At 51.4% G+C, this 13,214-nt stretch overlaps 1 protein-coding gene across 2 annotated transcripts in view; it reads right to left on the bottom strand.

The window, feature by feature from the left end:
* PCSK6 (proprotein convertase subtilisin/kexin type 6) overlaps positions 1-13,214 on the bottom strand; it is a 189,835-nt gene that overhangs the window by 56,072 nt on the left and 120,549 nt on the right. For both annotated transcript variants that reach the window (XM_044232007.1, XM_044232008.1), the window contains exon 12: positions 3,685-3,873. In XM_044232007.1, the coding sequence (XP_044087942.1) occupies positions 3,685-3,873 (189 nt within the window). The remainder of the gene's footprint in view (positions 1-3,684; positions 3,874-13,214) is intronic.

Here is a 13,214-nt window from a genome sequence, read left to right as displayed (position 1 = left end):
GGTGACGGGTACGATCCCGCTGAACAGCATCTCAAGGGCAGCAGCTTTGAGAATGGAAGGAAAAGATGCCTGGCTCTCAGCTGGGAAGAAGGCAAGGTAAAAGCTGGGGATGCTTCCAAACCCTTGACTGATGACCCCACCCTGGTCAACAGCTTCACCTCCATCATCCTGCTGGGTCCCCCAAATATTCTGAGAGGCAGGAAGGCTGGCAGGAGTCACGGGGCCCCAACAGGGACTCAGCCAGCGATGGTCTCCCTCCTGCCATCCATCCCCATTTATAGACAGAGGGATCCCACGGGTCGTGATGAGTGGCAGGTCCAACAGCCAGTAACCAGCTGAGCTAGGACTCACTCGAGGGCATTCTGACCCCCGTCCTTGTTCTCTCCAGCATCAAGAAGTGTTTCAGAGGTTACCAAAGAAGACCCTCCAACCTCCCCACCCCAATGCCAGCAGTGATCCTCCAGAGCCCATCTCCCAAGGCCTGGGTACACAAAGACCGAGGCCAGACCTCATGCCCCAGGAGCATCACAAAGCAAACCTTCCTAAGATGCCAGTCGGTGGAACGAATGGAACCTTCACACCAGTCCCGGGGCCAGCTTTCGCATGCTCTTCTCCAGAAGAGACAAAGAGGGGAAAATGTGCAACTCTCCGGGGCTTAAGGGTGTTTCAACAGGTGCATTGGGGGAGATGACCTAATGGGACTGGCTGCTTTCCAGTGTGTGCAGGAGGCACCCCTGCACGCAGTGGGGGGAGGCGCAGGAGCTCCCTCCCCTCCGCTGGTCTCCCCCTCCCAGGTTCTGAGGAGCCTCCAAAGCCCATGGTCTTTCCAGACTGTGATTTCAGCCCAGATCCATTTTTCTCTCGTTTGACTTGAGCAGGAAACAGGAAGCAACTCATGGGCTCCCTCTCTCTTCTAATATCTCCTGAACAGTTTTGGGTTCTTCTCTCTTCCTCTTCCTACCCGTTCTAACTTTGTTATCTCTCTTTTGGGACAGGGTCTTAACTTAACCTGAGAGCTCCTTATTGCCCGTCAGAAGTTCAAATGCACGTTTTGTGTGATGTAAGACTGGATTCCTGATTTGGGGTGTTCTCTGAACATCCAGCGAATGCATAAACATGCTTATCGCGAGAACATTCCCTACGTGGAGGAGAGGGAAGGGGAGGGGGCACATCCTGTCCTTTCTGGTAAGGAACTGCAAAGGTCAAGGCTAATTTTTTGCACATGATGCCAAGCCGAACAGAACACACTTGGGACAGGACAAAGATAAACGGTCCTTTAAGGGCTGAAAGACTTAATGAAAGTTCACTTAACTCTTTCGGGAAAAAAAAAAAAAATTTGGTGATCTGAAAAAGCTGCCCAATGGAGCACGATGTGAAAGAAAGGAGAAAGTAACAGATCCCCAGACATGAACGCTTGATAGAATCACAAAATCTGTGTTGTGGAAAAACAACACATTCCCAAGACGGAGAGGACTGCCAAGTGGCCGCCAGGCAGGTTTCAAGGGCTCGATGGCAGAGGAACAGCAAACGGGTCGTCGTGAACCCAACGACCTTGGCAGGACCCGCTCTCTTTCATCTCAGGGGCTCACGCTGGACCTGAGCAGGATGGAGCTTAGAAGGGAAGGGAAAAACAGAGAGCGGGGAAAGCCAGTGGGGAGATGCTGGGGTGCTGGAAAGTTCTTCTAGCTAAGGTAGACGGATGCAGGAGGGACAGGATGGGAACCCAGCCGCCGGGACAGGCGTTTTCACCTGCAGCATCATATCCAGTTCCTGCAGCCATCTGGACTGCGACAGGAGTCAAGGGACATTTCCGGAGGTGAGGAGTAAAGAGAGGAGAAGTGGCTGGCTCCTGGGCGCCCCGCCAGGAAGTGAAGGAGCGGGAGCAGCAACTCCTTGGAGTCTCTTGGCTCCAAAGCCCATCTGGGTGTCAGTTCTTGCAGGTCACGGCTGCCCTGCTGGCCTATGACCGGTCACCCCAACCTCCAAGCCTCGTGGTGGCTCTCGGTTCACCCAGGTCACCCTCTGGTGCTCGTACCTGGCTCCTGTCTCGAATTCAGGGCTCACCCCCTCGGAGGCCTCCTGGTGTGTCCAGCCTGCAGCAAACGGGGCTCCAGGGAGGGGACCTCGCGGGAAGCCAGAGAAGCGGGAGCCTGTGTGTGGCCTAGAGTGCCTGAAGCTGCCCTGCCCACCTGCCCACCTGCCCATCTGCCCAGCTCCAGTCTGGGGTCCGCACAGGGAATGAGCGCCCACCCCAGAGGACTTCCGATCTTGCAAGGAATGCGAGAAGTCTGGACTTTTAGATGGAACCTCTCAAAGTTCCAGAACAACAACTGAACTCAGGCTGTAAAAGAGCTTAACAGCGTGGCAGGCCAGCTGGTACCCTCAGACCGCTCACAGCCTTGTCACCTCCGGGCCAAGGCAGAGGGTGGTCCCAGCCTTGGGAGACAGATGCCCCCTGTGGCTCTTATGCTGTGAGGCTGGCACCTGACCTGGTAGGGAGGGCCTGAGCCAGATGGCTGAGCCCTGCAAACCCACGAAGCCAGGATCTGGTACCAGGGCTGGCACTGACCACAAATGCCTGCTGCCCGCTCTCCTTCAGACAAAGGCTGGCATCTGCCTGTCCCTGAAGCAAGCCAATCTCTCGGTCTTCAGCCACGTAGGGGTGGGGTGGATGGGGGTAAGAGAAAGGGCAACTCCTGCCTGGTCCTGAACGGAGCCCTTCACGCGACCCTCTTTTCTGAACCCTACAGCCTGACTCTGGTTGCTACCCGAGGCAAGTAACCCAAGTGAGGCAAGTGGGCCCAGTGTGGGCAAGCGGGGAGTAGGGCTACAGCCCAGGGGACGGGGAGAGGCAGTCGTAGGGGGTCTCCTGGTGGGGGTGGGGGGGACACAGTCTGGTTGTCAGCTATTTTTCAAGAGAAATGCTGGCTTGTCCTGAAACCTTTCTCTTCCCTCTGCCTCTTAGCCAAGGGAGCCCCAAAGAAGCCCCAATCCCTCTCTCCCTCCCCTAAACTCCCCCAAATGCCTTCAGGCCATTCACCTGCCAGTGACACAGATGCATCAAATCACTTGTCCTTGTTTCTGACCTTGTGGAAGAAATGGCTCCATGGCTTTCCATGATGTGAAACTCCAGAATTCGGAGCCCGTTTCTGGGGCCTTCAGCTAAACAGGGACCCTCTCAGGCCCATGCATGAGAATCCTGCCCTGAGCAGCCTCTGGGGCCCCCACATGAGCCGCATTGCCCACAGAGCAGAGCCTCCTGCCCACACGAGTTCAACAGCGCTACGTACAACCGGACGGCCGTGCGGGAGCTTTGGGAGGAAGGCAGTCCTCTGATACACATGCTCACTTCAGATGCCCAATGAATAGGAGAACAGTGACCTTCAGCGCACTTCCAAGGTCAATTAAGTCAGAGCCAGAATTCCATAAATCTTTCCGTTAAACGGAGCAGTCACGCACCCTCGTCACCCCAACCTGGAAAAGAAAGCTCCCCAGGATGGTTCTAAAGACCAGGTTTCCAGTTAGTGGGGGGCACATGCGAACGTCTCCAAGAGAAAGCTGCTGGCAGTACCAACCCGCCCAGGTGCCCCGCAGGGATGCTGTGACCTCCGGCTGGATGGGCCCTCCTGATAAGCCCCAGCACCCCTGCCCCAGCCCCGCTAGGCCAGCCTGGCCTTTAGTTACCTCTTGGCCAATAGTTGAGACTTGGTTCCCGAGGGAGAAATGAGGTGGATCTGGAGGTCTCCCCGGCGTGGGTGGGAAATAGAGATGCGAGCCACCACGTGCTCCAGGTAGCTCACGCGCTGGTCTGAGTGGTCGGCACAGGCAGTGGTCAGGGTGGTGGTCCGCAGAGTCTGCACCACGGGGATGCTCCTGGGAGATGAGGGAGGGGCTCAGGACTCCAAGTCTCAGCAGGAGGGCAGTGCATTGAGGGCCCCCTAGGAACCCCCAGGGACAGCTTCAACCCCTCCTGGATGCTCCCCTTGGAGGTATCCTGCCAGCCAGAAGACGTTCGCTCTTCTGGAACTTGCTTAGAGATTTAAAGAATGGTTTCACACTCAAACTCAGTTAACACACCCAGTGATCAGCCTCCTTGGTGCCCAGGAGCTGGCTTTTAAGTAAGCCTATGATCAGCTCATTGCCTCAACTGCTGAGGGTCAGAAAGGCTTTCAAACCCTACCACTTTGTTTCAAACATGTCACAGCAAACATTCCCTGAGCAGATGGCATACCGGGCACTAGACAGGGCACTCATCTGAGAATTTACAAGGATGAATCCATTACATCCAGAAAGAGGTCACACACAGCTACTGAGAAGCAGAGCTGGAATATGAGGCTCAAGCTCACTGCCTCCACCTTTGTGCCACACTGTCCCTCAAGGATGCTGGTGTGGGTCCATACTTGTGTTCAAGATACTGAGGAAGAGGAGATCAACAAGGTACCTGGGGTCAGAGCCGGGCTTTTGTGCTGAATGCGCCAGCCAAGGCTGTAATGGCTGGCCCAGAGTCACAGCAGAAGGACAGGAGCTGGTCCACTCCCTACCTGGGAGTACTGGGGACCCCATTCCCCAGTCATGCATGGATAGTGTTGTCCCCTCCCTCTCCTGTCCTCTGATGGGAACGGATGACAATTCTCTTAATAAAGTCAAGGCAGTTTTTACCACATGGGATGAAATCTGAGAATAAGCATCAAGTCCCAACAGTTCCCAAGTTAGTTCCACCAGAATCTTCTAACACTCCCCAGAGGAGATAGATACAAACCCTGTACCAGCATCCAGGCTGGGCACTCCGGTCAAGTCTGGGCCATTGTGGCTCGCCCCCACCATTAGTAAACTGGGGAAAGATCTCCTGCCTCCCAGCAGCACAATAATAATTCCCCACTGCTCAGCCAGCGCTTGGTTTATCACGGGGAGCGCTTTGCTCATTTCGCCCCGACTTTCTGCTCAGGAGGGGAGGCCTGAAGCGTGGGCTCAGCATCTCTCAGGAATTACATGGCTTGGCTCTCCCGGGCCTGAGTCATAAAAAACAATCAAAACAGCTATAAACAGTGATGTAATTCCCTCGGAGACTCTGTAAATATTTGAAAACACGATTTGCCTGCATCATAAATTGATTTCGAGATGCTGACTTCTTTCACCACCTTCTCCCAAATGTTCCTGTCTGTGTTTACAGGTCAGCGGGCCCCCCACTGTGGCAGATGCAAAACCTCTCCTGGGCCCAAGAGGAAGATCAAATGAAAGGAGAAACAAACACTATCACCAAGTTCTAAAAACCTGCCCCATCCGCTCTCACACCTTTGGCCAATGGGGAGGAATAATCACTCCTACCTAGAAACAGACCTGAAATGGACCTAGAAATAGACCTGAAATCCCTGAATCCTTAATCCTAAGGATAAGGCAGAAGATTCCAGAGAATGGGAACCAGGTACGAGAAACCACAACCCCACCCCACCCTCACCTGGCCCTCTCCCTGTGGCTTGGCCATCCTGTTGACATCGAGAGGAAAATAAAGAAATAAATAAAAGCATCTCAAGGAGTATTAAATACTCTGTGACATTATTAAAAGCTTCTTGCATTTGCCTGAGGGACTCTAGCTTCTAAGCCACCCCTGAGGTCAGAAAGCTTGGTTGGTCTAATACACAGAGTCTGCCTCGCAGCTGCCCAGGGTGTGAGCTGCTGGGTGTGAGGGGCCCACGGGTCCCTTTGGGTGTTAAAGCCCAGCCGGGTTAGATTTTCAAACCTAAGCCATTACCCCCAGCTGGGGGGTGGGGAGGGGTGGGTAGGGGAGGCTAGGAGTCCCTTTCTCCAGGGAACAAGTCTAATTATAACAATTAGTTCTTCAGAAATCTCAGTTACAGGCCACTAGATAGATCCCCCTCATTTGTACGAGTTCTAGGGTAGGGAGGGGAGCCCAGGACAGCCACCCAAGGACCGTGAGCTGTTCCCCTCCTTATGTGCAGTTAGCCTTCCCCACATTTTATTTCTGCTCCCACTGGAGCAAATAGCCTAACATTCCAAATCAGGAGCTTTTACGTTTCCTTTAAAAAGAAATAGGTGAGGGATGGGGGGGGAGACCTGAAAATGTTTCAGGATATTCGAGCTGAAGGTTTTCTGTATTTCAGATAGAAACCCCACGGAGAAGGGGGAAAGTCCCAAAACTGAGGATGTACCGTATGGTGACTAACATAATATAATTAAAAAAAGAAGGAGGAGGAGGAGAAGAAGGAGAGGAAGGAGAAGGCGAGGGGAAGGAGAAGAAAGAATAAGGGAAGCCAAATATCAAGTCATCACTTTGTAAGGATTAACTCTTAGGCGAAAGGTGAAACCATCAATGGGGTGGGGGGTGGGTAAGAAAAGGGAAGCTTCTCCCCATCCTACAGTTATTTCAAAGATAACTGTATCTTTGGGCGCCTCAGCGGCTCAGTCGTTAAGCGTCTGCCTTCCACTCAGGTCATGATCCCAGGGTCCTGGGATGGAGCCCCACATCGGGCTCCCCGCTCAGCGGGAAGCGTGCTTCTCCCTCTCCCACTGTCCCTGCTTGTGTTCTCTCTCTCGCTGTGTCTGTCTCTGTCAAATAAATAAAATCTTAAAAAAGAAAAAAAAAAAAAAGATAACACAGAAAATGCAAGTTGACCGCAAAGCTGGTTTATTGTTTAGTTTGAACAACGCGCAGGGATTATCTTTGTAACTAAAAATGTCGCACGGTGATTAAATTCTGTAATTGTAGTCTGTGTACCCAAGGCCATCCTCCTAGGACCACAGAGGAACCCAAGGGGTTAAAAAATCCCACAAGACCTACCTCCAGACCCAGTGATATTTAAACTATGGAGACTGCCCTACTTTGAACCAGTCTCTGAGGACAGACTTGTCACTTCCTGTTGAACCACATTTCAGACTTAATTACTGATACTCCAGATGTTCCTCTTTCATCCTGAAGTCTCTTAAACAGCTCCCTTCTCCTGAGGGGGTGGAGGGTTCCCAACGACAGGCAGCCTTGACAGTGACTTCTAGTAACTCCTGACCGAAGCTCCTTCTCCTCCTGCCTCTCCCCAATGTGTAACAGCATCTGGTGTCTTGTAAATGTGTAGAAACAAGATCCCAATCTACTCCAGTCAGTGCCCTCACCAAATCACAGAGCATCAGAGTGAAATCCAGAGCCAAAGATAAACATTTTCAAGGACGGGTTTTCCCTGCTCTCGGAAAGTAGATCGTTCCTATGAAACCTTCCTCCAGCTGAGACCAAAGGCATAAAGCAAAGAAGCAATTACCATTCATTTATTCATTTACATGGGGGAAAAAAAAAACGTGGGAGCATTCCCAGACCCCCAAAGTCACCTCTCTTTGGCTTTTCTGATACCTTAGGACACATCTGGCTAATGGAGGCACAAAATAAATCGAGATAAAGCACAGACGCTCACAGACACTGTTCAAAGCTCTGGCGGCTTGCTGCTGAGATGCTGGGTGTAGTTCCTGGGGATGGATTTGGGGCGGGGGGGGCTCTCACTTCTCAGGGCACGTGCTGCCTTTATCACACAGGACTTGCTGCAAAACCCATGCTAAATGCTATTTTGGCTTTCTGTCCCTTTTTTTGGGTAAAAGCAGAAATCCTCTTCCAATTTCTTCAAGATCCTAAGGCTTTTTGTAAAAGCCAAGTGGTATAAGGTGAACTTTCAGAAGTGGGGGATACTTGCAAAGCCAAGTGGCCAGGGAACGCAAGGAGGGTGGGAGGTCTGGCACTTACTGGAGCTTACCCTCCATCGTTGCACTTGTCTTTTTGCCCTGCCTGCCTGGGAACCCAGGACAAGCCGATATTGCCACTCCCAGCTTGAAGACTTCTCTCCAGCTCAGCTACAAGGGCAGATCTGGGCTCTGGCACAGAGCATTTCCAGGGTAATGCCTCTCTCCCAGATGGCAGGGCTGGTGGGGAGAGCCACCCAGGTCCTCAGTAGACAATTCTGAGATCAAGCCGAGTGGGACACCCACCAGAATTGGAAGGAAGGGGCTCCTTTCCCCCTGCTGTAATTGGTATCTGTGTTGGGGAGATAAGGCTGCTGCAAAGTTCAGGAGGATTACAGTGGAAAGAACGAGGAGGTCAACCAGGAGACCCTTTTGCAGACCTCCTAAAGGGTAGTGAGTAGCGTGGAGAGAGGTTAATTGGGACAGACTTGTCAAATTAAGCGGTACGAGAGCAGCTCGGTCTGTTGGACAACAGAGTCATCTGAACGGGGACAGTAAGAAGCTTCAGAGTCACTTCTTAGATCTATGTTCTAGGATGAACGTTCTCACCAGAACAGTCATAGTGTCTGAGGGTAGATAGATACTGTATACTTCTGACTCATATTCGCTGACATTTAGGGTTTTCCTGAGATGAAATTCCTTTTGATCATGAAATCACAGCACATCATATAGGCTGGAAATAAGATTAAAAAAGAAAAAGCGGCTAACCCAGTACATCAATCTAGACATGCTATCCATGATTAAGTTGTAAGGTGTTTTAACACAGGGTTTCAATTTATTTTTGAGCATTTATTTTTCCTTTGTGCGAAACAAGGGGCTAAATGAGCTGACTCTAAACATCCCTTCCAGCCCTAAGATGCGATCTGATGGGGAGTGAAAAAGAGTACGATACACAGTCAGTTCTCATTATTCGCGATTCCGTATTCGCAAGTTCACCTAGATCAATACTGTGGTGCTTTTGTGGTTGTTTATGGGAATGCGCAGAATGGCAAACTATTTGAGTTGCTCCATAGACACGCTCCCAGGTGAGGCCAAACAAGGGGATACTCTGCCTTCTGATTTTAGCTCTCATACTGGGAACAAGTGTTCTTCCAATGATCTATTTTTTTTTTAAGATTTTATTTATTTATTTGACAAAGAGAGAGATCACAGTAGGCAGAGAGTCAGGCAGAGAGAGAAAGGGGGAAGCAGGCTCTCTGCTCAGCAGGAATGCTAAGGCAGATGTGGGGCTCGATCCCAAGACCCTGAGACCATGACCTGACCCAAAGGCAGTGGCTTAATCCACTGAGCCACCCAGGCGCCCCCCAATGATCTATTTTTAATGGCACGTTTTTCACATTTTTCTTTTTTTTTTTTGTTGGTAGCTTCACTGACCGCTGAGGAGCCGTCTGGTTTCCTAAGTGCTGGAAGGCTGAGCTGCACCTTCTAGAGTAAACATGTCTGCTGGATATGCTTTGTTCAGACCTGAGTTATAGCGTTATTGGCCTTACAGGCAATGTTAATCAGTAACATACATGAAATAAAATGCTTTTAAACGGAAACATGCATCAAGCAAAGTTACGTATGGATCAGTGGATGAAAATGCTGTGACCAGAGGCTCGCAGGAACCTCACCCTGGATGTCCCCTAGCAGCGATGGTTCTTTCTTTGCATATTCAGCGTCTGTGGTCACTTCACAGAACATCACTACTGGCCCTAATAAGAACTGGCTGGATTAGTCGAATTCAAACAGGAATTTTTGAAGTAAGTTGCATTTATAATTTGGGGGAAAAATGTTTGCGGCAAAAAATAAGTGGGGCAGGGCAAGGGGCGGTGGGAAAACAGGTAGGTTACTAAGATTTTCCAGTGTCTCCAGGGGTGATAGGAGGCAGGACAAATACCAAGACCCAGGTATGGTCACCCCCTGCCCCGCAGGGCAGGACAGCGGAGCTTAAGTTTTCTTAGGCTGTCCAGCCACACCCTGTGTAAAAATGACGGAGGAAGAAGCTAGAAGCAAGGGCCTCCCTTCTATGGTATCCAGGGGTGTGGGGGAAACCTTCCCAGTTCAGATAGAACCCAAAGGTAAGAGGGGATTTAGCTTTTTTTTTTTTTTTAAAGATTTTATTTATTTATTTAACAGAATGAGAGAAAGATCACAAGTAGGCAGAGAGGCAGACGGCGGGGTGGGGGGGCAGGTGGGGCGGGGTGGGGGGGCAGGTGGGGGAAGCAGGCTCCGTGCTGAGCAGAGAGCCCAATGTGGGGCTCGATCCCAGGACCCTGAAATCATGACCTGAGCTGAAGGCAGAGGCTTAACCCACTGAGCCACCCAGGCGCCCCCTGGCTTCTAGCTTTTTAGAACGATCCTAAACTGGGCTGTGTGCAGTGGGGCTGTTGTGGGTCCCGGCCACACAGGTACTCCCCATGGGGACACAGGAGCTGTGTGGCCTTACCCGCCTGCCTAGCTAGCTAAGCTGCTGCAGACAAGACACTTGGGTCTGGCCTCTGGGGTACTGGCAGCTGGTCAGGGCTGGAGGAGCTTCCAAGCAGCCAGAGTCACAGTGATTTCCTGCCCTCAGGGCCAATGTGCCCAGCCAGCTGGGGACGCAGAGGGAAGAGAGGAAAGGTGTCTCTTGGACAATGGACAGGTCATTCCACTTGGTTCGGTCCTGCCTGAGTTCCCGTGATGTGTCCCTTCTGAGGGGAGGCAAGGATATGCTCTGGGGACAGGCAGCCTGGGGAAGGAGCTCAGCCCCGCCACCCCTCAGCCCCAGGCTACTCTGGACTCCTTTGTGCCTCAGTTTCTTCAATGGAAAACTGGGGGGAAAAAATCCTGCCCAAACTCCACACCCTTGGTGGGCGTTTTGAATGCAGGAGTACACGGAAAGTGCTGAGCACGTCTGGCCCATAGTAAGCACCTGATAATCTTTATCCGTTATGCTTACCTATGTATTTAGAAGTCGAAAATGACCACCGCACGGGGTCTGCTTCAATGAAATTAATGCAGTTAATCCATAGTTAATTCTGGAACATCTATAAATATATGGTCTGGCCTACAGATGATTCTTAATATTCAAAACCTTCAGGACTGAAGTGTATTTTTGGGTTGTGTGAGTTCTTTCAAGGAAAGACCAACCACACGAAACTGTAAACTGTCTGGACAGTGACCTCCCCGAACCTAGGAAAACTAAGGAGCACAGGACAAGGTCTTATTGCTCAGAGAGACTCTGCCATTGCTGTCTTTCCAGCATGGACTAGAGAGTCAGGGATGTCAGAAAATGTTTCATGGGAGCCTGGATTTTTTTTTTTTTTTTTAAACACAAGGGAACTGCTGGCTAGAACCATCCTAAGGATCAAAGGAAATATTTAATAGCTGCCCCCCCGCCACCTTTTTTTCCTTTTTCTCATTCATAGGAACAATACTGGCCTTCATTTTTCTTTCTCACTTTTAGCAAGGTTCTAGAAGCATCTATTTTATTCTACTCTGACACACAGACATAAATAATTTTGCGCAGGCAACAGAAAAGTTCTAAGTAGACTGAAATCCATTTGTGCCCAAGATGAGACAAGGAGCTCTCCTACACGTGCTGGAATGTTACAACGTATTCTCTGGTGCAAGAGCACTTGCCAAGTCTCCCTGATTTCCTCCGTGCTGTTGCGTTAAGATTTAGCATTCACGGACAGCTTCCACCATGGGAAAGGGAGAACTGCGGGTATGGGAGAGCTGAGCCAGACTCCATGGCCTCTGTTTTGGGGTCAGGGGGTGACAAGCTGGGAAGAGATGACTCAGCGAGATCTGACTGCACCTTGGAGCAGGGGGCCTGGGCCCTCTCAGTCCTCACCACCCCCACCCCTGCGGTCCACTCTCTCCCCCCCTCTCTAGGCAGGCTCCCTGACCTTCTCCATGCTCCGAGGGACTTCTAGTTCTCTCTCAGGAGGAGGATCTAGACAGAGACAGGCTGACCTGCAAACCCCACAGTCCTCAGAGGTACAGTGTCCAGACTAGTCCTCGGGGTCTCTAGGTGACTTTTCTTTAAATTAAAGACATCAGTCACCTGATCTCTTGATGGGGCTCCTGACGGGGCTCTTCTCCTGCCTGTGTCTGCAGGGGCAGCCCAGCTTCCCTCCACTATGGTCTTTCTTGTGCTATTGGCCTTTTTGCCCCTTTTGGGCTGAGTGTGACTCGGGGCGGAGGTGGCATCAGACTGGGCAGACAGGAGGAGGAACACCAACAGGGGCCTGGATGGTCACTTGGGGCCCAGTGCGAGCCACGCTCGTGTCTAAGCACAGGCTGGGGGCAGCAGGTGGGCTCTGCGGGGAGGGTGGCCCATGGATTCCTGAGCCACGACCTAGCTCGGGAGTGGAAGGGCAGATCGGGGCAGAAGGCCAGGAGAGGACGGAGAGGCCACTGCTCTTCGTTTCTGCCCTGGGATGTGACCACCAACACCCAGGTCCTCTGACTCTGTGGGACATTACTGTAGAAATGGCAGACGTGGCCACAACCTCCTCGAGGATGGCTGTCCTTGATGCTCTGTGAACACCGTTCCCTGACCTTCGTCACACCAGGGTGGCCCTTCCCTTCTCCCCAAGAGGAAAGAGGTAAACATACCACTTACATTACACACAGACACACACAGGATGGCCAGATAAAGAGGCTGGCCCTCTCTCTCTCTCTCAATCTCCCCGTCTCCCTCTCTTTCTCTATCTGGAGCCCTTATGCCCTTGGGAACAAGAGTGTGCAGTGAAGCGTGCGCTCGGGATAGCGGGTTGGCTGAATATTCTAGAAAGAGCCTCAAACCGCTAAATGTAAAGATAATTTTTCTTTTGAAACAGAAGTCTGATTCTTCCCTTCTGTTGGAATTTGCAGAGTCCTTTCTTCCCTCAAAGGACAGGAACAATGTCATACTGTATGTTACGGCCGGTTGCCTCAGCTGTCTAGACTCTGTGTGCTTTCACTTAAAAAACAAAATAAAATAAAAATAAAAACAACCCTTCGCCACCTAGGCACCACGCTACCATCTTAAAACTATTTCTGGCAGGAGAAGAATGCTTCATTCAGGAGCCGCCCTGATGCGGAGACCAGTGGGAGGGCGGTGGGCCTGGACGTGGTAGCCTCGGGGGCCAGGACCTGGCTCCCAGGAGCCCAACATCATCTCACCTGGAGTCTGATTCTCCATGTGCCAGGCATTTTCTGACAAGCAAACAAGAAAGCAAAAGCCTTCTTGATCTTAGAGAACTTCCCTCTTTCTTCTGAAATGACAGGCTAAGGCTCCTCGGAGAAGATGACGCTTCAAACTGTGAAGACTGAGATCTGGTGCCCGTCTACAGCCCGGCCCGTCAGGCCTGGGAGGGCTCACCCAGCAGTCAGCCTTCACAATTAGCAGCAGATGCAAATGGGGTTTTTCAAAAATACCTCCCTGGGGAACTCACACAACAAACACTTCCTGAATTCCTACCATGGGCCAGGCATCAGCCAGAAACATTTTTCTCAATATTTTGTGGCAA

Source organism: Neovison vison, chromosome 13 (assembly GCF_020171115.1).
Source record: "Neovison vison isolate M4711 chromosome 13, ASM_NN_V1, whole genome shotgun sequence".
In the NCBI taxonomy this organism is placed as follows: Eukaryota; Metazoa; Chordata; class Mammalia; order Carnivora; family Mustelidae; genus Neogale; species Neogale vison.
Note: the sequence above shows the minus strand (reverse complement) of the source record. Positions and strands in the feature narration are given on the sequence as shown.